Here is a 24569-nt window from a genome sequence, read left to right on the forward strand (position 1 = left end):
GGCCAGTTACCTTTAACCTTTAAAGTGAGGGGCGGTGGTGAAATTCCCTGGAAATGTAGGCTACACGATTATATAATACATAGATAATTTCCCGCACATACAATATTCTGTTGAGCTTGACACCTGTTTTTTGTATAGGTTAGAGCGAGCATAATGTATTGTTAGCCGTGTTATTTAAAGAGTTCATGAAACTCAACTTCACATCCGGTCAGCCAAAAAAGTATCGACAGGGTTGGGCCAGTTACAGAGCTGTCAGTCTTCAAATTTAATTTGTGGCCTCTGTTCCCGTCAATTGTGTTTAACACTGCACCTTGAGCACCTCAGGATTACCGTGTGAACCGGCACATTTCCCCAACATGCAACCGGCTCTCGTCGTGATCTGGCTGGCCGCTCTACAACAATCCATTCCGGTCAATTGTTTCCCTGTACACCTAGACCTGTCGCCGCCGCACAGGACAATCAAAGGAATCCTCGCGCGCTCCGAGTCTGTCGACACAGGACATTATTTATGGAAGGTGAATTTGAATGGACATGTAAAGAAAGCCATCTTCACAAACTCTTTCGGTAAGTGTATTTTTCTTTAATGAACTATTTTCATACTACCCAGCTAGCACATTTGGTTCCTTGGAAGTTGTGGGAATGTACATTTTTGGTTCAGATGTGTCACCACAGGTTCTAAAGTGGTGTGACAAAAGTATTGCGTGTCTTTTCAGGGGCCTGGAGTTTTTCCTGATCTCATGACCTGGGCCCGGTTTCCCGATAGTGATAAAACATTAGTAAGCCTAGGTTTCAACAATGCATATTTCCTACTGCATTCGTTTCCCAAAACACCACGCAGAGAGCATGTTCGCTAAATGTGTTGATACTGAAAGGATCAGAAGAAAGAACACTGCTCTCGGATCTCCCTTTCCAATCTTACCTTAATATTTGAGTTTTCCACAATACTGATGACATAACAGCTTCTAGAGATATCACATATGACTACAAATATTGAGGCGGCTTATTCTAATGCTTACCCTATAACAATGCACTAAATCCGGATTTGGCACATGTTACACCATTAAATATATTCAGGCCAACATTACCGAAAGTAGTGTACAAATAATTAAATAAAACTAAATTTCATTACCATAAAATGGATTTCAATATTATTCAAATAGATAGGTCTATGTAGCCTATACTGTATTTCTTTTAATGCAGCCATCTGGGTTTTCATTTAAAGTGTCTTTATGTCCTTCGCTTGTTTTGCAAAGAAATGAGCAGCTTTGTATTTGTAGTCACTGTCACATTCATTCTAAAGTTAATCAGCAACCACATAAAGACAAACATCTTGATTTTGTGTTTAACTGAGATCTTGTGTATAAAGAGAAGCAAAAAGGCATTCACAACGTACTTAGCTGTTCGAGTAGTCTGAGGCGGTCATTAAATAACCAGTGTTTTTCAAGAGCAACTTTAGTAACGTTGGTTTTAGGAAACAGCTCAGAGATCTAAGGATGCTCCTACGACGGTTCTAATGATGAACGTAGCCTTAAAATGCTTTTGGGAAACTGGGCCCAAGTCAGGTAAAACTATGGGTCCTATTCGTAGGTTATGTCAAAATATTATTATTATTATAGATGATGTATCTTCCCAATTCATCTGTGCTTTGACTATGGGGCTGTGCCATACACATTTACCTAGCTGAATGCATTCCACCGAAATGTGTCTTCTGCATTTAACCTAACCCCCCCTGAATCAGAGAGAGGCGGTAAGCCTGCCTTAATCGACGTCCATGTCAAATCAAATGTTATTTGTCACCTACAGATGTTAATGTGAGTGAAGCGAAATGCTTGTGCTTCTAGTTCCGACAGTGCAGTAATATCTCACAAGTTATCTAACAATTCCCCAACAACTACCTAATACATACATCTAAAGGGGTGAATGAGAATATGTACATGTAAGTATATGGATGAGTGATGGCCGAGCGTCATAGGCAAGGTGCAATAGATGGTATAAAATACAGTATATACATGTGATATCGGTAATGTAAGATATGTAAACATTATTAAAGTAGCATTATTTAGAGTGCATTGTATAAAGTGACTAGTGATCAATTTATTAAAGTGGCCAGTGATTGGGTCTCAATGTAGGCAGCAGCCTCTCTGAGTTAGTGATTGCTGTTTAGCAGTCTGATGGCCTTGAGATAGAAGCTGTTTTTCAGTCTCTCGGTTCCAGCTTTGATCCACCTGTACTGACCTCACCTTCTGGATGGTAGTGGTGTGAACAGGCAGTGGCCCGGGTGGTTGATGTCCTTTATTATCTTTTTGGCCTTCCTGTGACATCGGGTGGTGTAGGTGTCATGGAGGGCAGGTAGTTTGCCCCAGGTGTGCAGACCGCACCACCCTCGGGAGAGCCTTGCGGTTGAAGGCGGTGCAGTTGCTGTACCAGGGTGTGATACAGCCCGACAGGATGTTCTTGATTGTGCATCTGTAAAAGTTTGTCAGGATTTTGGGTGACAAGCCAAATTTCTTAAGCCTCCTGAGGTTGAAGAGGCGCTGTTGCGCCTTCTTCACCACACTGCCTGTGTGAGTGGACCATTTCAGTTTGTCTGTGATGTGTACACCGAGGAACTTAAAACTTTCCACCTTCTCCACCGCCCGGGGAGCAGTTGTTGTTGGGGGTTAACTTCCTTGCTTAAGGGCAGATATCTAGCTAGGCTACTAAAGCTACTAGTTTTTGTTAGCTAGCTATAGATTGGATCATTCTAGCTAGTTTTGGAGGATGACTTAACTGCTTTTATTAACACATACCTTGATTTCCATGAACATTTGTGTTCGTTCATGAGGCAGGCAGGAGAGGGACAGTCATCAGTTAACACAGCCAGAAAGTTATAAACCCCGCCTATTTCAAAAATGTCTCATCTTAAAATCAGATTTTAAACCTAACGACACTGCTAACCTTGTGCCTAACCTTAAATGAAGACCAAGAAGCACATTTTTGTTTTCATACATTTTTACGATATAGACAATTTTGACTTTGGCAGTATTCTCTAGTGAAAGCCCAGGAGAGGAGCGAAGAAAGAAATCAAGTGCTGGTGAAATCAAATGTAGTTGTCGGGAGACATGTTTGATGAGACGCTGTAGCTAGGAGACCACTGTGACTGAACCCACCTGTTGCCGCGAGTGTGGGGGTTACCACGTGAAATCTCAGGGACACTTGACAAAACCAAGGAAAACAGGCTTTAATTGGGGGAGGTACTATGTCAACTTGTCCAATAAGAAACGGCTGCTTTCTTTTCCATTGCAAAACATTTTCTACGTTTTTCTATGGCGTGAACAAATGAATATGGTAAACTTGTTCGGTGCTGCTGCTTTGAAAGTGGTGCCCCACCAGATTGAAAAGGCAAATGCTGTCTCGCCACATGTTTTCGGGCAGCTCTGTTTGTTTCACAGGAACGAAGCCATATGTTTTCTGACCGGTAAAACACATTTTTTAAACATTCTGAGAGCAGAAGTAAAAATTGACTGTCCTGGGAACGTTTATTTTTAAGTTGCAGGAAGGTTCTGAGAACGTTTTACTCTGGTTCCTTAAATCTTTTCCTGGGAAGTTTTATTAATGCTCTGAGAACGGAAATTATAGGTTATTAGGAGTTTTCTTATAACTTAAAAAAAAAAACTAAATGTTTCAATAAGACTTTAATAACACTGCTAGCTTATTTTGGGTTTTAAAAAAAAGCACAAGATAGGACAATGGAAATTCCTTTCCTTAGGCATTAATCATGCAAACACATACATTTAAATAACGAGGCAGCTGTGAGATTCTAACCTTTAATCTTCTGTTCAATATACATGGAATTAGTCCACTACGCCACCAGGATGGAGCTAACATGTCGTGTTTTCTTACCAATATAAAGCTGTTATTTTTAGTCTATTCAAACAGACCCTATTTCAAAGGAAACAAGCACTCATTAAGATCAGGTGTTGCCAATTTAGTGGGCATGGCCAACACACTTAAGATAGAGGATGGAGAGTTGTGTTGATGCTGAGAACGGAATGTATGTTTTTCAATAACAATCTTAGAATGGTCTCTCTGAACGTTACTAAAGTTTGCTTGCGGTTTTTATGGAAAGTTTTCTTGACCTTCTCGGGAACAATTTGAGAACATGATTTTAAATAGAACCATGAGGAAACCTGTAGGAAACTTCATCCGTAAGTTCTGAAATTCCCACAGAAGAATGTTGTTTCTGAACTGTTAGAGAATATTCCAAGTGTGTGTGTGTTGAGAATGTTCCAAAGTGAAGCAACTATCCTGTAGGGGTTGATACCTGTATTGTGACACTCATTACTATCGCGTCAAGGAAACGAAATACGATACGGCTTTAACTTATTTAGGAAAACTGCCCTAATGTTGGAAAAAAACATTGTTGTCATCCAGAGGCAGGCACACTTATTTTTATATTTTCAAGCCATAGCACACAGTATTTTACATACAGCAGGTTTTTAAAGGACCAAAGAGTGTTGCTCTGCGTTTTCATTTTTGCCATGGAAAAATAAATATTATGATACTGGTATCATCCCAGCCTTACTATCCTGCACCATTCTCAGAAAGTTGTGGGAATGTTGTATGTAAAATAACCATAGGACAGCCACGCTCTCACCAAGCTCTAAGAAACATATGGTTCTCAGAACGTTATGTGCTAGCTGGGTATGCTTTATTTTATAGTTAATTTCACACACAGATTTCAGTCAACTTTTCACACTCAAACTAAAGCAACTGTACAGATAATGTCAAAATTAACTAATTCAACAAAGTGCCTTATTTAGGATTGTTTAATCCATTGTCTGTCTCTATGTACAGTATGAAATTGTGACATGTTTTTTTATTTTTCCATAGTTGTCCTCCCAATAAGAACAGAAACAAGTGACTTTGTGTCAATATTGGACTTGAAAAGTAAACGTTTCTTATGTGTCGACGTCGAGGAAAAGTGGTTCAGTTCTGTAGGTATTGCATGGCAAGTCATCCATGGATGGCCACTCTGGGAACAGTCAAATCTGCTCTCCCAAATCACCTCACATTCATTGTGTAATTAATTTCCGTAGAATCACTTAACCTATTCATGTGAAATTCAAGTTGTGTTTCTGTTGTCACTCCCTACCAGATGATGTTCAGCAGGAAACAGTGCCTTTTCCAGCACAGGCGGATGGAGAACCATGTTGACGTGTTCTATTCATCCAGCAATGGACTGTTGCTCCTACTGGAAGGGGCTGAGATCCCTGTGAAAGGGTATGACTTGTTAAAGAGACACATGGTTTACAGAAGGAAGAGGAGCCAACAGGAGAACCCAGATGCAGACTCCATGGAGGATCAGGACCTGGCTATGCAACAGGACCAAGAACGAGCTGGCGCCATTTCCAAGGAGACCATCACTTCTTGTGACGACCCTTTGCGGGTGTTGCATTCCAATAGCCCAGGCAGTCCTACCAAAATGGCTGTGCAAAAGGCAGACAAAGTGGCCCAGGGTGGTCTAGCGGTCTAAGCAGATGCCTCCGGCACACGTCTACGGTGTTGTCATAGGTTTGAATCCAACCTACTGCCCTCTCTCTTTCCCTACTATCATCCTCTCTCTTTATCTTAGGGGTAGGCAATCCTGTTCCTGGAGTGCTTGCAGGATTTTGCCCCAACTAGGCATCACACCAGACCAAATGAGCAAATTGACTAAATTCAACACACCTGGTCTTCCAAGTTGGTTAAATCAAAAACATGAAGTCCTTGCGTCACTCCAGAACCAAGGTTGCCTAGTCCTGCTCTAACTGTTCAATAAAGTCAGAAAATAGCTTAAAAATATATTTTAAAAATGGAAAATGCAGAGAAAGAGTGAAGCATTGGCCAATGTCTTGACTCGTAAGGCCAGAGAAATGAGCTTTGAATTTGAAGCTTGTCTGGAAAATGTTTAAACTTTTTGCTAGATAACATTAAGGGATATACAGTAATGCCATGCACCAGTGCCTCAATCCTTATGAGTTTGTGGTTTTGCAATCGTAGTCTGGATGGTGGGGTCACAATACAACTTGAGAAGGAGCACGTTAGATTGAAACAAGGAGGTGAATTAGAAAGCTGATCAGTGAGCATCATGAGAAACAGTCTTACATGCTTATATACAAATCATTAAAATCCAGACAGAAAATATTTACACAAGAAGCAGTCTAATATCCCACAGTCAACTCTCCATCGTTTAGTTAAATTCACCATATTCTGCGATTCTTCTTAAGGTCATTAATGAGTGGATGAGAATGGGTGGATGAGACCAGGTGTATAGTGCAGTGAGAAGCCAACCCTTTGGTTATGCAAGGGTGTGATGCACTTTTTCACTGGGACCAGAAATCGGCCCTGGCATTTGTAACACACCGGCCCATTTCTTTCCTCAAGGCCCAGACAGCGACCAATTTTGTGGCCTCCATTCTTAGCCTGATGATGATGATGATCATTTTGCACAAAGAAAAACAAGTTAGGCAGGCCCACGAGGTAAACAATCAACCGGCCCATCTGGAATTTTTCGCGAAATGCCTGATGACCAGTCCGCCCCTGCACTTTTTAAATATTTACATTGCAAAACACTTTCAAACAGTTTGGACTTTCATCCTTGACACAGAGAAAACCAATCAAATCATCCTGAAAATATGCAGGCTCATTATGAAATGGGCACTTCTTGTTTTTATAACAGTGTATAAAAAGTTGAGGCAGGTCACCCATTTCCTTTTCTACATTACTTAGAATCGTATATCAATTCATACAGAGAGACGTTTGCGTAGCAGTTGATAAGGGGCCTGTTTGGCAACATTAAACAATTTGTCCTTTTTGGGTAATGCCTGGGTTGAACCAGTGTCATGTGGTCCTTTTAACTCCTTTTAAAAAGTACAATTTTAAACTGGTTTGGCATTGAGCCTGATGTTGCAATTTTTTTGCATGAGATTTTGCTATGTATGTCAAAATGGACCAACATTTCTGTATGAATTATTGAAATTGACAAGTAAATATTAATTGATACAACATTGCATTAATGCATTGTAACTTCTATTAATTGAAGACCATTTTTCAATGGATGTGCTATGGTATTACTATATTTTGTCAATCTATAGGTTGTGGTGGATGTTCACAATGTTTAAATATGGTAAATACACTATATATAAAAAAGTAAGTGGACACCCCTTCAAATTAGTGGGTTCGGCTATTTCAGCCACACCCGTTGCTGACATGTGTATAAAATCGAGCACACAGCCATGCAATCTCCATAGACAAACATTTGCAGTAGAATGACCTTACTGAAGAACTCAGTGACTTTCAACGTGGCACTGTCATAGGATGCCACCTTCCTAACAAGTAAGTTCATCACATTTCTGCCCTGCTGGAGCTTCCCCGGTCAACTGTAAGTGCTGTTATTGTGAAGTGGAAACGTCTAGGAGCAACAATGGCTGAGCTGCGAAGTGGTAGGCCCCACAAGCTCACAGAACAGGACCGCTGAAATGCGTAGCGAATAAAAATTGCATGTCCTCGGCTACAACACTCACTACCGAGTTCCAAACTGCCTCTGGAAGCAACGTCAGCACAATAACTGTTCATCGGGAGATTCATGAAATGGGTTTCTATGGCTGAGCAGTTGCATACAAGCCTTAGTTCACCATGCCAAGTGTCGGCTGGAGTGGTGTAAAGCTCGCCGTCATTGGACTCTGGAGCAGTGGAAACGCATTCTCTGGAGTGATGAATCACACTTCACCATCTGGCAGTCCGACAAACTAATATGGCTTTGGCAGATGCCAGGAGAATGCTACTTGCCCCAATGCATAGTGCCAACTATAATGTTTGGTGTAGGAGGAATAATGGTCTGGGATGGTTTTTCACGGTTCGGGCTAGGTCCCTTAGTTCCAGTGAAGGGAAATCTTAACACTACAGCATTTTGTATTTTTATTTATTTATCCTTTATTTAACTAGGCAAGTTCGTTAAGAACAAATTTTTATTTACAATGACGGCCTACCCCGGCCAAACCCTAACGACGCTGGGCAAAATGTGCGCCATCCTATGGGGCTCCTAATCACAGCCGGTTGTGTTACAGCCTAGAATCGAAACAGGGTCTGTAGTGTCGCCTCTAGCATTGAGATGCTAGAGGCGCTGCGTCACTCGGGAGCCCATACAATGACATTCTAGACAATTCTGTGCTTCCAACTTTGTGGTAACAGTGTGGGGAAGGCCCTTTCCTGTTTTCAGCATGACAATGCCCCTGTACACAAGGCGAGGTCCATACAGAAATGGTTTGTCGAGATCAGTATGGAAAAACTTGACTGGCCTGCACAGTGCCCTGACCTCAACCCTATCAAACATCTTTGGGTTGAATTGGAACGCCGACTGCGAGCCAGGCCTAATTGCCCCACATCAGTGCCTGACCTCACTAATGCTCTTGTGGCTGAATGGAAACAAGTTCCCACAGCAATGATCCAACATCTAGTGGAAAGCCTTCCCAAAAGAGTGGAGGCTGTTATAGCAGCAAAGGGGGGACCAACTCTATATTAATGCCCATGATTTTGGAATGAGATGTTTGACGAGCAGGTGTCCACATACCTTTGGTCATGTAGTGTATATCAAGGTTGTGTTTCGCTGTCATTTGAAACCATACCAAATGTTAGCTGGTGCTGGACACCATTAGGAAAAAGCAATGAGCCATCACAATATAATGTATTTATTCAAATGTATTCACATATTGTTATTTATAATGTGTAATATTTTGTATGGATGCTTATTGTCTTATCATAAAATATATACACTGAACAAAAATATAAACAACATGCAATATTTTCAAAGATTTTACTGAGTTACGGTTCAAAAAGTAAATCGGTCATTTGAAATAAATAAATTAGGCCCTAATCTATGGATTTCACATGACTGTGAATACAAATGTGCATCTGGTCACAGATACCTTTAAAAAAGGTGGTGGTGTGGATCAGAAAACCAGTCAGTATCTGGTGTGACCACCATTTGCCTCATGCAGCGTGACAACTCCTTCACATAGAGTTGATCAGGCTGTTGATTGTGGCCTGTAGAATGTTGGCTCATCCTCTTCAATGGTTGTGTGAAGTTGCTGCATAATTAAATCACATTTTATTTGTCACATACACATGTTTAGCAGATGATATTGCGGGTGTAGGGAAATGCTTGTGCTGAAACATGAGGTGCTGGCAGCGGATGAATGGCACGACAATGGGCCTCGATCTCGTCACGGTATCTCTGTGCATTCAAATTGCCATCGATAAAATGCAATTGTGTTTGCTTTCAGTAGCTTACTCCTGCCCATACCATAACCCCACCGTCACCATGGGGCACTCTGTTCACAACGTTGACATCAGCAAACCACTCGCCCACACCATCTGCCTGGTACAGTTGAACCGGGATTCATCCATGAAGAGCACACTTCTCCAGCATGCCAGTGGCCATCGAAGGTGAGAATTTGTACACTGAAGTCGGTTACGACACCTAACTTCAGTCAGGTCAAGACCCTGGTGAGGATGACGCGCAAGCAGATGAGCTTCCCTGAGATGGTTTCTGAAATTCTTTAGTTGTGCAAACCCACAGTTTCATCAGCAGTCCGGGTGGCTGATCTCAGAAGTTCCCGCAGATGACGAAACCAGATGTGGAGGACCTGGGCTGGCATGGTTACACGTGGTCTGCGGTTGTGAAACCTATTGGATGGACTGCCAAATTCTCTAAAATAACGTTGGAGGCAGCTTATGGTAGAGAAATTAATATTAAATTATCTGGCAACAGCTCTGGTGGATATTCCTGCAGTCAGCATGCCAATTGCACGCTCCCTCAAAGCTTGAGACATCTGTGACAAAACTGCACATTTTAGAGTGGCCTTTTATTGTCCCCACCACAAGGTGCACCTGTGTAATGATCGTGGCATTTAATTAGCTTCTTGATATGCCACACCTGTTAGGTGGATGGATTATCATGGCAAGAAGCAAATGCTCACTAACAGGGATGTAAACAAATTTGACATAAATATGCTTTTTGTGCATATGGAACATTTCTGGGATCTTTTATTTCAGTTCATGAAACATGGTACCAAAACTTTACATTTATATTTTTGTTTAGTGTAAACGGAAACAGATCTAAATATGACTAATTCTGACATATTACTAATGTACATAGCATTTGAAAGAATTGTTTCACACTAGGTTCATAATCACACCTGGTTTGTACTGCTTTCAATGCAGCTCTAGGTAACACTTTACATTAGTAGTAATGCTGTAATTACTACAGTCACAACATTGTTGTTTTCTAATAGCATAGTAATGGGGTTGAGTGGTTTTAGTTATTACGCCAGTGGAAGGAAGAACGGTCCATCTCCCTCTTTTGTAAAGGCAAAAACTCAATTACTATGCAATTAAAATGCAATTATCCTACTCTCCTGACTACTATGTATTACTGGTATAATTACAGTATTACTACATAGGTTTAGACAACTTCATATAAAGTGTTACCCAGCATTCATTCATTAACATTGTGGTTGGATTCCAAGAGGTAAAACTGGTCAATCACAAATAGCCTTTCATGAGCATGAAGTTCTGTTTTTCATAACAACAACAGATATAACATGATATGAGTAGTTGCAAGAAGGAGATGTGACGTTATAAGATGTATAAAGAAATACATTAAACCAGCCAAAAGTTTAAGTAATACGAAAAGGCATTGTGCCTGGATAAACAAGTCTGTTTCTAAAATGTTTCTTAAAGAGTGTTCTTTTTTTATTAGCATTTTTTTTATTTGAACATTTGTAGAATAAGCCAAAAGTCCACATTTCACTCACCAAATAAAACTACCGGTAACATAGAGAACATTTAGATGGTGTCAATGAATATTAAATTTGAATTTCAAAGACAGTGCTGTAGGTTTTTAACAAGTCAGCTGGTTATGCACGCAGTGATGAGATGGAATAGGAGAGCTTCAAAATATGATTGTTTATTTTCTCAATCTTCTTTGTGTTGCATAATGTACATTAAAATACTATCAGACAAATACATATACACTACCGGTCCAAAATTTTAGAACACCTACTCATTCAAGGGCTTTTCTTTATTTTTTGCTATTTTCTATATTGTAGAATAATAGTGAAGACAAAAGCACTATGAAATAACATATGGAATCATGTAGTAACCAAAAAAAGTTTTAAACAAATCAAAATATATTTTATATTTGAGATTCTTCAAATAGCCATCCTTTGCCTTGATGATAGATTTGCACAATCTTGGCATTATCTCAACCAGCTTCCCCTGGAATGCTTTTCCGACAGTCTTGAAGGAGTTCCCACATGTGCTGAGCCCTTGTTGGCTGCTTTTCCTTCACTCTGTGGTCCGACTCATCCCAAACCATCTCAATTTGGTTGAGGTCGGGAGATTGTGGAGACCAGGTCATCTCATTCAGCACTCCATCACTCTCCTTCTTGGCTAAATGAATCACAGACAATGTCACCAGCAAAGCACCCCTACACCATAACACCTCCTCCTCCATGCTTTACGGTGGGATATACACATTTGGAGATCATCCGTTCACCCACGCCGGGTTTCACAAAGACATGGCGGTTGGAGCCAAAAATCTCCAATTTGGACAAATTTCCACGGGTATAATGTCCATTGCTCGTGTTTCTTGGCCCAAGCAAGTCTCTTCTTATTATTGGTGTCCTTTAGTAGTGGTTTCTTTGCGGCAATTCGACCATGAAGGACTGATTCACACAGTCTCCTCTGAACAGTTGATTTTGAGATGTCTGTTACTTGAACTCTCTGAAGCATTTATTTGGGCTGCATTTTCTGAGGCTGGTAACTCTAATGAACTTATCCTCTGCAGCAGAGGTATCTCTGGGTCTTCCATTCCAGTGATGGTCCTCATGAGAGCCAGTTTCATCATAGCGCTTGATGGTTTTTGCGACTGCACTTGAAGAAACGTTCAAAGTTCGTGAAATTTTCCGTATTGACTGACCTTCATGTCTTAAAGTAATGATGGACTGTCGTTTCTCTTTGCTTATTTGAGCTGTTCTTGCCATAATATGGACTTGGTCTTTTACTAATTAGGGCTATCTTCTGTATACCACCCCTACTTTGTCACAACACAACTGATAGGCTCAAATGCATTAAGAAGGAAAGAAATTCCACTAATTAACTTTGAAGAAGGCACACCTGTTAATTGAAATGCATTCCAGGTTACTACCTCATGAAGCTGGTTGAGAGAATGCCAAACGTGTGCAAAGCTGTCATCAAGGCAAAGGGTGGCTATTTGAAGAATCACAAATAGAAAATGTTTAACACTTTTTTGGTTACTACATGATTCCATATGTGTTATTTTATAGTTTTGATGTCTTCACTATTACTCTATAATGTAGAAAATAGTTTTAAAAAAGACAAAAAAAGAAAGAAAAACTCTTGAATGTGTAGGTGTTATGAAACTTTAGACGGGTAGTGTATGCCTTAAAATAATTTTAAATAACTCAACCAGATTCCTATATGGAGTCTGTGTATATCTTAGTCAGCCCGATTCACACTCAAGAGGCCAAGGCGAGTCAGGCCAGCCCAGTACCACTTTGCCTATCTACCATAGTTGCTGGAACCATGCTAGAAAGGACAATGTGAAAAGAAAATATCCTAAACAGCACGATACGGTTCTAGTCGGCCCTATAGTGTGCACCAGGAGATTATTTACTTCAACCCCCTCCACTCTACCCCTCCTCTTAGATGTGCTCGCACCTGTTGATGAAGACACAGCGGATGGCTGAGAGAGTGACGCCCGCATCCCCTTTTGTCACAGTGAAGATAAACCGACATATACCCGTGTTGGGACAGAGAGCGATCACATGGGACATGTCCAACCCCTGGGGTAAAGGACACTTTAGCTCATCCACAAGGTAGCGCATGGCCACACGTATTAGGGCCCCATGGCTGACCACCAGGGCATGGGCAGGAACATCTCTGGTCCCATCATCTGGCTTGCCTGCAAGAGCCCCCTCTGGCATCCCTGTCTCCCTCTGTCCTGGTCTGCAGTGGTCAGCCACCATGCGCTGGAACAGGTGCTCCAGAAACTCTTTGATCCGCATCTTCATCTAATACAGAACAAAGCACTCTTATTCACAACACAGAATCATCCTTCCCCTTCCCTTCCTCCACCCACACAACAGACTGGTTGACACCATCCTGATGGAGGGGCCAACAGCTTGTCCTGTGTGGCTAGAGTGTTACTGGGCCCGGGGGCCATTCTGTTACATAAACTAGCTGTTGGATCACACTGACACTGAACGTGTGACCTGCAAGCTGAGTCCTAATTGGCAAGTCAATGTACGTTCTTGGTCTCAATGGAACATTCCCCCACACTTTAAATTAGTTTCTCCAACTGAAGTAGCGACTTTTCAAACGGTCATTGTGTGGCACCAAAGGCCTATGTACTTTGATCCCCACTTCAAAAGCATCAAGCAGACAAACCTCAATCAAATTAATTTGATGAAGGGACCTGTTATGCAAAACATGTATTGGACATCTTCAGAGTCAAGGATGGATTACCCTGTATAAAGCATGCTAAAGGTGCCATCTAGTGTTGCTAAAATGTATTGCATCTGGTCTCCCATCAGTAGTATTTCAGAGAGCGTGAGAGAGAGAAAGAGAGAGATAGAGAGAGCAATGCCCTCAGGATCCCCCAGAGTGACTCACCTGTTCTATAGTCTCTCCCCCTGGAGGAGTGAAGTCCAGCCACGATTGACCAGCCGCTGTAGCCATGTTCTTCATGTCCACCACCAAGCCCCCCTCGGCACTCCCAAAACTCTGAGAAATAACAGGCTCTTTACTGTATGGCCTTGAGTACAAAAACACACAAGGTCATAGAACAAGGTCATGTATAACACACACAACCTCACGCGCAAACAAACACACACACACACTGAGAATGAAAACCGCATCTATGGAAACAAGATATTGACAACCTTCAGCCCAGAGAAAGGGTACTCACCCTCTCTTTAAGTGATGGATCGGTGACAATTTCTAGGCCAGAGCAACTACTGTTGTGTTTTACAATTGCTTCGCAAGTCTGTAACAAAACAGACAAAACAACCATTCACATACAGGAGAGATTTTTTTCATAAACTTCTACCTACACAATCAAATCTAATCCGCGGGCCATCCCAACACATAATAATGGGGTCCAATTATATTCTAAAAGATGCTAAGGGGTCTGTGACATCATCACCACTCACCTGGCGGGCACGGGCCATGTCACTGACAAACACGTTGGTGAACTTGACGTCTTTGAGATATTTTCCTGCAGCCTCTGCCTGCTGCATCCCTATGTCTGATAGAGACGAGTCTATCGCCTGGCCTGGGGGATTGGGAAATGCCCAGGATTGGCGTGATACTTTAGGCCACAGTGATATGCCATTGAAACATGAAATCTAGGAAATCTATTGGGATGATCTGTTCCAAAGCTATAACTTTGTGCATTTCATCCAAGAGTCTTTCTAATGCAGTGGTTCTCAACCAGGGGTACTAGGACCACAGGTGTTACTTGAGAAGGCTCATGAGACCAAAATGCACGAGGGGGGGGTGTATTTCAGGGGTACTCCGGGGAGAGCAAAATTCAGTTGGTGGTACAGTAACCGAAAAAGGTTGGAAACCACTGCTTTAATGTATCCAACACAGTATCAAAACAAAGACACAGATGTGCTTTTACAGTAAATCATACCTTGTAGGAGGCCTTTTTTATTCCATTCTGTTTCACCACTGGGGGGAAAAAAACTATCTATAAGCATGTAATAAGACAATAATAACATAGTTCGGTATTGAATTGTATTCTATGTTATTATTGTCTTATTACATGCTTATAGATAGTTCGGTATTGAATTGTATTCTATCTATAAGCATGTAATAAGACAATAATAACATAGAATAGACAGCCCCATCTAATGAGAAATATATCTAAACGGATGGTTTAGTTAGTAGTAGGGTATTTTTCTTTAATCAAACTGTATTACTATTGAAGCAGTGATCGACTTGAACAGGACTGCTGTAACTCCTTGACATTTCATGAGAAGCAAGGCTGAACATTCACACTCAGTCTGACCTTTTTGTTGACGTTCACTTCAGCCGCTGGAGACTGGAGTAATGCGACACCAGCTCAGCGTAATTCGTCTGTGCGGTGGCCATGCACTGATAGCATGCAAGCCATTCAAATTCTAAATTCTACTATGATAAGCATTTATCCGTTTTTGACGTGCACCTTGTCAATAACCATTCACTGTATGTAGCAACAGTATCGGGCTACAGTTTACAGTTGCATTGCAAATTGAAACACACATACACTGAATAGTAATGAATCGACCGCTAGTATCTTCTGAATAATGCCCACTTACTGTCGAACTATCGTTATGCCAAAGGTAAGCATTGTTATCCTTTTAAATTTGAGGTAGTTGATGAACCTTAAATCGCAATTCTTCAAAATGAACTTTCTTCCTGTCACCTGCAAAACACAGCACGAGCACGTCTGTGTATACGGTAATGACGTAAAGACGCTCTGCAATATGATTGGCCATGTCCCTTCTAGTACAGGAATGACATTAAAATGGTAATATAGCATTTTATATGGTGTATTTAATGTAAAATGCAGTAAAACAAATTGCCTATACATTATTAGCGTTTCAGCGAAGCTGTGAAACCTATTGTTATTCTTTAAAAAACATATTTTCCCATAGTCAAATCACTCAAGCATAGATTGGTAACTTTTTTTCTTCTAATTTGGCACCCAGAAACTAGAAGCCATGAGAAACTTGGTCAAGATCAACGGCACCGATTGGCCTATAGGTGCCGCTGCTATAAGTGGTCTCACTAGAAACAGTCATATCTGCAGCCCCGTTTACCTCGAGACTTGAAACTTTGTGTGTAGGTGTCTTTCCTCATGCTGAAAAAAATTGTCTCAATGACCCAAAAGGTCCAGGATACATTTTCCTCAATTTTGGACATTTTGGAAAACTGCTTCTCATGAACCATAAATCCAAGCTACGCAAACCGGGATTGATTGAGAGATGGTTGAGTTATTGATAAATCAGGAAATCAGATTTTACGTGTCCATTTAAATCCTTTCTAAATCCACTTCACAGTGGCCTATCATCTTGTCATTGCTATCATGGACGTACCTAAGATGAACCACACTGATTTTTTAAAATTAATACTTTTTTTAAACAAGGGAACTATTAATAACTTATTCTTTGCATATGTAACGCTAATGCTCAAAATCATCTTCTACTTATGAACCATACATCAGATTCAATCCAGATTTTGTATTTAGACTCATGATTGCACATAGACTAGGGGGCAGTATTTTAATGTTTGGATGAAAAACGTGCCCAAAGTAAACTGCCTGTTCCCCAGGCCCAGAAGCTAGAATATGCATATAATGGCAGATTAGGAAAGAAAACACTCTAAAGTTTCCAAAACTGTCAAAATATTGTCCGTGAGTATAACAGAACTGATATTGCAGGCGAAAACCTGAGGAAAATTCATCCAGGAAGTGTTGTTTTTCTGAAACTACTCTTTCCATTGCAAGCTTATCCTCCATTTAAAGGGATATCAACCAGATTCCTTTCCCCATGGCTTCCACAAGGTGTGAACAGTCTTTAGACATAGTTTCAGGCTTTTATTCTGAAAAATTAGCGAGAATGATCCCATCGCGTCAGTGGATAGCCAGATGTCCTCAGATTTGTGCATGCGCGCACACCGGGAGCGAGACCTTTTCTTTCTCTCTTCTATTGAAAAGGCTACAGTCCGGTTGAAATATTATCGATTATTTATTGTAAAAACAACCTGAGGATTGATTATAAAAAAACGTTTGACATGGTTCTACGAACCTTACGGATACTATTTGGATTTTTTGTCTGCCCGTCGTAACCGCACGAGCCTGTGGATTACTGAACAAAATGCGCCAACCAAATGGAGGTTTTTGGATATAGAGAGAATCTTTATCGAACAAAACAAACATTTATTGTGTAACTGGGAGTCTCGTGAGTGCAAACATACGAAGATCAAAGGTAAGCGATTAATGTATTGCTTTTCTGACTTTCGTGACCAATCTACTTTGGTGCTAGCTGTTTGTAATGTTTTGTCTGCTGAGAACTGTCCTCACATAATCTCATAGTTTGCTCTCACCGTAAAGCCTTTTTGAAATCTGACACGCCTGCTGGATTAACAAGTTAAACTGTGTTTTGGTGTATTGCACTTGTGATTTCATGAAAATGAAATATTTTTAGTAATTTAATTTGAATTTGGCGCTCTGCAATTCACCAGATTTTGACGAAAATGATCCCGCTAAAGGGATCTGAGCGGAAAGAGGTTTTAAGAGAGAATTCCGACATGATAGAGTGCCTGCTTTGTTATCCAACTCATCCTGTGAACTATGTTTATATCTGCTTAAAAAATGTGTTGCTTTAAAAGGCCCAATGCAGACCTTGGTATTTAAATATGAAATCATTTCTGGGTAACAATTAAGTACATTACTGTTGTTTTTGTCAATATAAATAGTCAAAAAGAAACAGAAAAGCAATTTCTCAATCAAGAATTTAGTTAAGACTGTCTGGGAGTGGTCTACGTGACCTAATTGGACAAGCCTAATAGGAGGGATATTTAACCTGAAAACCATCTATTATTGGCAGAGAGGTTCGAAACTCTCTTTTATTGGTCTATTAACTTATATTGCCTGGTGATGTCGCCAGGCAGGCCAACGCTCCATCCCACCAAAACATGCTGACATTTCAGGCGGTCTTTTCAAACAGCTCTTACACAAAAAATGGCATTATCATAACTTTTCACAATTTCACAGTATTATTCCAACTTCATAGTGTGGAAATATATATAATCACGTTTTTGACTGTACTGGGCCTTTAACAGTTTGCAATAAAAAGGTCCCTAAAGAGTGAGTCAGAGAAGATTTTATTAGTAAGATAAAGCAATTTGTCAAAATCATAAAAAGAACAGGGACAATGGATTTCATTCATGGTGAGTTTATTGATCATACAGCATGCCTTGATCCTTAACAACACTAACTGATCCTTTCAAACAGACCAATATAGAGCTGATTAATCATAAACAGAAGTTGACAATACAGAACTTTGAAACCAACTTATTCACTTACTAGGCCTACATGATCCAGCCCTCCAAAAAAACAGCATCACAAGCTGTATAAGAGTGCCTTAGGGTCCCAGAGTAAGAGGACACACTCAGACAGCAATCCCCCACTTGCCTGAAACTGGACTGATTAGAGTGTGTTTAAAAGGATGTCATACAGGGGAAGCAACAGAAATAACCACAATCACCTCATTTGTTTGTCTACCATCCAATTGAGTTAAGCTGTCTACGTTCTTAATGGGAGATTTTGGTTCAAGCAGGGGGTAAACATGATGTCCGTCATCTTAGCTTTTGTTTTTAAAACAAGACTGCGGCCTGCCACACAATCTCAGCTCCACTCCACTAACATCTCCCCAGTCCTCTTGGTTTCATGACTACAGCAACCTCTAATGTTCACCTCACTGTATGTTCACAATCACATCTCACAATCTGCTCCACTAACCATAATGACATACAAAAAGAAAACAGAAGTGAGAATAACATTGGACTGATATGGTGTCACACTCTTTAAAGCAGAAGTTTATTGAACAGCAGTTGTGCAACAGACATTTCTGAGGTACATGATGTAATTTATAGTGGATGGGGACAACTAAAGACAAATCCACACTGTTGAAACACACTTCCTCATGTCAGATACAGTATGTGGTGAGGTGTTTGATTGATTGGTTTAGCCATTTTGTATAAGTTTACCAGACAATAGAACCTGGCACATACCAGATCAACTAAGCTCATCAAATTAAGCTTAGGAACCAAAATCTATTGACATTTAATGTAATTGGTACAAGCCATATACTCAGACATTTTCACATTTGTCTTTGCAATGAATGTCACAAGAATCTCACATTTAGCACCACAATGAACATGGTATCACTTTAAACTGACCGAGGAAGTGGGTACTGGTTGTTGTGTCCCATCCACTAGGGTTTAAGTCCAGGTGGGAGCCTTGCATGTATGCCACCCAACACGGTCAGTACATTTCACAACAGACAAACTACTGTGCTTCCTACTGTACTGTTACCCTTCCCAGGCTCCCTAAAAACTGTAGAGTTGTGAGGTATTGAGATATTTTTTTTTTTTTGTCCAGTAAACCTGAGGTATAGAGATACCGCATTTGCAGAGTGTGACCGAGAAAGGAGAGCAAAATAGATCAAAATGAAAAGAAAACATGCTATCTAAGCAACCTGTACAAAGAACATTTCCAGTCGAATACTTATTTCATGTTCTTCTATTACCATCTACTTCAGTATTCTGAATGTATCTCTTAAGCGGTAAAATAATTATATTATAATACAAATGTTTATAAAATAGCAGCACACTCAAGTGACATCACAACTAAGTCATGTTATTTTTTTTTTTATATAAGAATGAAACAAAATCATAGCTTTTAGCAGCGCAAAAAGACAATAATAATAACTCAATACAAATATTGACACTTTATGATGTCTTCACACCACCTCCATCTCTCTTCACTTTGGAATACAGTATCTAACCCCTTACAAACACTCCACAAACTCCATTAGGTCTGGACACCCCATAAAATAAAACAAACAACTTTAAGGAGGTGTATTTACAAATTCAAACCTAACAGTCCAAAAACTAAACAAATCATAATCTTTGCTCAGAATAGAGCTTGCAAAAAACAAAAAAAGGCTGACATTCTTGGCAATGATGAACAGGGGCTAGTTTTGTTGAGAGGTTGAAGATGGCCTGGTTTATAAGATTTGTTTTTTGAAAACATTAGCCTGCTAAAACACTGAATCCTCAACTTCCCCTCATACCTACCTACCACACACATACTCACGTACACACAAACAAACACTCAAGCACACACATGCGCACACACACACCAAAGCCCCCTTTAAATGTAGCATTGAGAATTTTGTGTGAGTCAAAGGAAAGCTACCTTGTGTTGGCGATGTACCCTGTTGTCAGTCTTGGAAGTGAATTTGTTGAATTCTGACGTTTGGGTAACTGATTGAACCCCATGCCAATGAAGTGACTGAAGCAGCAAAGCACTCGGAAGGAGAGGGGTTCACACAGAGACAGCTACACAGGGGTATCCCCATAGACAATAGGCCAGGTTCTACGAGCAAAACTATCAATAAGGTAGCCTTGAATATAGACCAGCTCCATTTGTTTGAAAGAAAACCTCAATTGCCCTCAGAACATGTGCAAAAATCTGATGTTAATGGTAACATTTTCATTATAGTTCATCACCCATGTGACTTTTTTTGTTGCTGTGAAGCAGATCAAATAGAAAATTCAAGTATAACAAATATTTCATAATGTGATAACTTCTAAAACAAAATCATAAAACTGAAATCATAAAGGTCTCTAGAATTTTTTTAATTGGCATTAATTATTTGCTAAAACACATGAAATGGTCAGATGGCCCTTTCATCTTGCACTTTTCGGAATGTTTTTAGATCGGAATGTCCTCATATCGTAAGGTGTTAGGCCTCAATGTGGGGAAACCAGCCCTACAAATTAAATCAAAGAAAAAGATCACAAGAAAACAGAAAACATCCATAGACTCCCACACCGTAACCATTTCATTTGTCCCTTGGGGAGCATGTTTTCTAAGTACTTTGCTGTTGAAATCATAGGCGTGTTGAAACAACTATGAGGGACTACAGATGCAATGATCACAAATCTTCCCCTGCTCCAATACATTTCTCTGTCCTCTAATGAACCAATAAAGTTAATTCTCAAATAATGAGCTGGCAGCGTAAAGTCTGGTATTGATCCTAATTCGTCATCTGTGGCCTCGATCTGCCCAAAACGCAGAAATCTGATAGATATAATTTGAGGCCATTAGGCTCCTCTGCTGTATCTTTCAGCAACTTACCTACATTTCCTCCCTCTACACAGCAGCTTGCTTCTGCAGCGCAACAAACCCTTTCTACACCTGTTCAACCCCAACCCCTTCCATCCACCACAGGGATCCCTCCTCTACTCTCGTCTGAGATACTAGGGCACCACTTAGAGAGGCACACACTCCTTCTTACTGACACTAAGCAGCCTGAAGCTCCTTCCATAACTCCAAAAGAACAAAACAATAACATGAAAATACAAAAACGCTATCTGGCAATATTTGATTGGTATGTTGGCAGTGAAAAGCAAACACCTCAAAATGAAACTTCTAAACAGAGGGTCCACGGCTGACTCTTCTAGACAAAACGAAGGAGCACAGCCACCCCTCTCTCCATCCCTTTCACCGTTCCTCCACCCACTAAGTGGACTCAGATCCCCAGATGGCTGACAACGCATATTAACTGAAGGCAGTGATATAACATAGATGCCCTGCCAATAATCCCTGTCTCCTGCCTGTTCCATAGTTTATCACCAGTCTAGTCTTCCCACTCAAGTGCCAAGCCATAACGCTCCAACACACACACACGCGCACACACACACGGCAATCACACCAACACTCACACACAGAGATGCATGCCCACACCCATACGAACAAGCAGCCTGACAAAAAGAGCTTATTGACGTCTATTACTCTTCATTCACGAACATGTTTCTTAATAATAATAACAATGTAATTCACTATTATATACTTGGCTGTTCCCTGGATTTGGGACCCTTCTTGTCTCTTTCTTAGCACAATACTCTGCAATTCATGCAAAGTGCTACCCTTATCACCAACACACAGCCAAACCATGTCATATTGAGCCCTGCCATTCACGGTCAGTGTAGCCCATATGGGGCTCCTATCTCAGGCAGACCAACATGTACTAAAAAAAAAAAAAAAAAACAAAACAGAAAAACCTTGCCCCAAATGTGATCCCATATATGCAAGCCTTGAATGGACTCACCACTAATTTTTAAAAAGCCTTATTTAGCTATTGGTTTCTTATTCAATATAACTTTATTATGATTAAACAATCAAAAACAGAACTCAAAATATGATTGGCTTCCCTTCTGTATATCTGAGGCACCATTGAGCTTTCGTGTATCAAGTCAGAGCTTTTAAAGGATATCTATTTTATATCTAAAAATAGCTTTGATTTCGTAAAATACATGGGCGCATGTTTCTGTGTTATAAAATAAAAATCTCTACAAAATCCCTTTTTTCAAGGGGTGGTTTGTTTTTTGTTGGGTTTTTTTATGTTGATTTGTTGCTTATTTCGGATGCGCTACTGCTTCTTGCAGGCTCACAAGTTGATGTCGCGAACGTCTGTTGGGGTGCTTGACTGATCCAGCTCGTCCATGGTCTTACTGCTGGGGCCATGCTGGACCTGCTGCTGATGCTGCTGTTGCTGCTGCTGCTGCCGCCCCTCGCGCAGGCTGCTCACCAAGACCCGTTCAATCTGCTCCTGACACTCCTTCAGACAGTCCTGCAACACACAACCAAACAGACATGTCCATAAATATAGGAAGAGTGCACAGTACACAAGGAGATGGAAATAAACATGTAAATAAAGTCAGACTCAGAGAAAATGACACGTGTGCATTTACATATACACATACAGAAATATTACATTTTTTTTACATTTACATTTGAGTAATTTAGCAGACGCTTTTATCCAGAGCAATTTACAGTTAGAGCATTCATCTTAAGATAGCGAGGTAAGACAACCACATATCATAGTAGTAAGTATAAGAAGTTATCAACAAAGGAGGGGGGGGGGGGGGATGACTGAGATGTCAGTATACATTTAATACCTTCCAAGTTACAGCCAAAGCAAACAATGGAATATGTCCTAGATTACTGGATTGATATATTGCGTGACAGCCACTTACCTGCCTGATATTTGATAAGGTTACATATCCTTTCCATAATCCATAACCCCAGCCCTGACCAATGATGTATATGAGGTTTTTTTGGTCCCCATATATTCGTTTATTTTTTGGTTAGAAAATACTGTAAAATCACCAGGAATTAAGCAAAAAAAATGTTTAATTGAGGAAATCTGAGATATGTGAACATGTCTCAGTGTAATCAAGGTATACAATTATTATTTAAAAAATACAATCTCTTTTCAGGCTTAGTTGTGGTCAATTTGCAGTGTACAATTAAATGATAATGCCTGAGAAGCCAGTGTTTGGAAGATATATTGGCACGTGTGTTGGGAAACCGTGCCGATATATCCTCCAAACACCGGCTTCAAGGGCATTATAATTTTTGTACAACAGGTTACCAACATATTCAAATAACGATTGAAATATTTGAATTAAAAAAAATATTTTGATTAATTTATTCATACTTTTGTATCTTTCCACAAGATGCAGTCCCAACACAAATCTAGGGTTTCTACCCAAGCCGGCTGATCGTTCTATCGTTTCAGTTGCCAGAGACGCGACCCAGTCATTCAGTCTTTTTGTTCTCTATATATGGATGCGACCCAGTCGTTCTTTCTAAATGTTCCATTGCCATACTGGCTGGCAACATTCTTATCCCTTGCTTGGTAGCTAGCCAACTACGGATAACTTACTTGTCCCCCCAACCATCAGCTCCGAATCTATAGTTGCCTACCCCTGATGTATATAAACCCTGGATTTATGATGCTATGTAATGGCCAATGAGAGGCTTTGAAGCCACCGGTCGGCCATATTGGCACTACTCAGAAAAAGCAGTCCTCTATAGGAATGAATGGAATTTTACAGTATTTTCATTAAATGTTTTTTTTTAAATAAAAAAAATATCTATTTAAGTAATCTTTTTTTGATATTGGGGACAGTAACATTAGAACTTTCAAAAAATTATACTTTGAGGAAAAAGTTTAATTTTTAAATTTTTATATATAGCTCACATAATTTAATTTAAAAGTATGCATTAAGGTGTCTGTAATATAATAAATGTGGCAAAAACAAATGTAGACATTTAACAAATTCATTTCTATAGCTTCCAAAATATTATTTTACAACAATGGGGGAGTGCCAAGATGGAGTCACGTGGCTTCAACACAGCGCCCCCTGTCAGTCATCTAGTGTGTATATAAATCATTGGCTCTGACAAAACAGAAGTGACACTGACACAGACCTGCAGTTTCCTGACTGTACTGTGCTTTACTAAGGGAACGGCGCCCATGCAGAATTTGGATGACCGCTACCCTGACTGCCACCCCCACAGACAGAGAGCTACGGCTGAGCGGTGATTAGGACCAGGCCAAGCATTACCTCAGCCCACTAGGGCCCAGCACTGAACACCTCCCCCATCCCCCCCCCCCCACCCCCCACCCCAGACACACCCCACCCCACACACACACACACAACTCACCAGTAGCCTTGACAACAGTGAAAACACAGGTATAGGCCCTAGTACTGAAGCTAAGCTATGTTAATTACATCCACGTCCTGTGGGAGCACAAAGGTGGCGCTTTTTTAACAAGCCAGTCTCTGCCTGTAGGGAATCCACCTGAGAGCGGGCCGATTGGGTTTCTGCATCAAAG

At 40.5% G+C, this 24569-nt stretch overlaps 3 protein-coding genes across 10 annotated transcripts in view; 1 reads left to right on the forward strand and 2 right to left on the reverse strand.

The window, feature by feature from the left end:
* The first annotated feature begins 95 nt into the window (after positions 1–95).
* Positions 96–8809, forward strand: LOC139374673 (fibroblast growth factor 23-like). The gene is made up of 3 exons (XM_071115734.1): positions 96–564; positions 4873–4976; positions 5138–8809. The coding sequence occupies exons 1-3, from the start codon at positions 357–359 to the stop codon at positions 5513–5515; spliced, it is 690 nt and encodes a 229-aa protein (XP_070971835.1). The 5' UTR covers positions 96–356; the 3' UTR covers positions 5516–8809.
* On the reverse strand, positions 8693–15540 carry LOC139374652 (probable fructose-2,6-bisphosphatase TIGAR A). Of its 4 annotated transcripts, none has more exons than XR_011627720.1 (7): positions 15408–15535; positions 14741–14778; positions 14256–14377; positions 14012–14089; positions 13717–13827; positions 11967–13115; positions 10034–10428 (listed from the first exon to the last, which is right to left on the reverse strand). XR_011627720.1 is itself a non-coding variant. In XM_071115714.1 (6 exons), the coding sequence occupies exons 1-6, from the start codon at positions 15437–15439 to the stop codon at positions 12747–12749; spliced, it is 750 nt and encodes a 249-aa protein (XP_070971815.1). In that variant the 5' UTR covers positions 15440–15540; the 3' UTR covers positions 8693–12746. The 4 variants fall into 4 exon arrangements, 2 of the variants coding, with proteins under 2 accessions (XP_070971815.1, XP_070971807.1); XR_011627719.1 differs by having other exon boundaries at positions 10110–11118; positions 12390–13115; positions 15408–15536; XM_071115714.1 differs by having other exon boundaries at positions 8693–13115; positions 15408–15540.
* A 2420-nt stretch (positions 15541–17960) lies between these two features.
* Positions 17961–24569, reverse strand: part of LOC139374627 (G1/S-specific cyclin-D2-like) — a 270693-nt gene continuing 264084 nt past the window's right edge. For 4 of the 5 annotated variants that reach the window (XM_071115663.1, XM_071115670.1, XM_071115674.1 and 1 more), the window contains one exon: positions 18032–22514. In XM_071115663.1, the coding sequence (XP_070971764.1) occupies positions 22332–22514 (183 nt within the window). In that variant the 3' untranslated portion in view covers positions 18032–22331. Of the gene's footprint in view, positions 22515–24569 lie in introns of all 5 variants that reach the window. The other variant, XM_071115694.1, reaches the window with a different exon arrangement.

This window comes from Oncorhynchus clarkii, chromosome 2 (genome assembly GCF_045791955.1).
Source record: "Oncorhynchus clarkii lewisi isolate Uvic-CL-2024 chromosome 2, UVic_Ocla_1.0, whole genome shotgun sequence".
Taxonomy (NCBI): Eukaryota; Metazoa; Chordata; class Actinopteri; order Salmoniformes; family Salmonidae; genus Oncorhynchus; species Oncorhynchus clarkii.